Source organism: Aptenodytes forsteri, unplaced genomic scaffold (genome assembly GCF_000699145.1).
Source record: "Aptenodytes forsteri isolate BGI_AS27 unplaced genomic scaffold, ASM69914v1 Scaffold694, whole genome shotgun sequence".
NCBI lineage: Eukaryota > Metazoa > Chordata > Aves > Sphenisciformes > Spheniscidae > Aptenodytes > Aptenodytes forsteri.
In genome coordinates, this window is record NW_008795733.1 from 13,212 (window position 1) to 13,497 (window position 286).

General features: G+C 77.3%; 1 protein-coding gene across 1 annotated transcript in view; it reads right to left on the minus strand.

The window, feature by feature from the left end:
* Window positions 1–286, minus strand: part of LOC103902520 (protocadherin beta-15-like) — an 8,191-nt gene that overhangs the window by 2,045 nt on the left and 5,860 nt on the right. Inside the window, 1 exon segment of the mRNA XM_019473203.1 lies at window positions 1–286. This exon segment is cut by the window's left edge and continues 54 nt beyond it. Within this exon segment, the coding sequence (XP_019328748.1) occupies window positions 1–286 (286 nt within the window).

Below are 286 nucleotides of genomic sequence, written 5' to 3' on the forward strand. Positions count from 1 at the left end.
CGGCCCGTGGTTCTCCCCCCCCCACCCCCAGGCTCTGCCGCGCCGCGTCGCGGGCCAGCGGGAAGCGCGCCGTCCGCACCTCGCCGCTGTGCAGCCCCACGCGGAACAGCCCCGGCTCCGTCGCCTTGGCCAGCTCGTACGACAGCCACGCGTTCTGACCCGCGTCCGCGTCCACCGCCACCACCTTGGCCACCAGGTAGCCCGCCCGCGCCCAGCGCGGCACCAGCTCGCCCGCCGCCGCGCTGCTGTCGTGGGGCGGGTGCAGCACGACGGGGGCGTTGTCGTT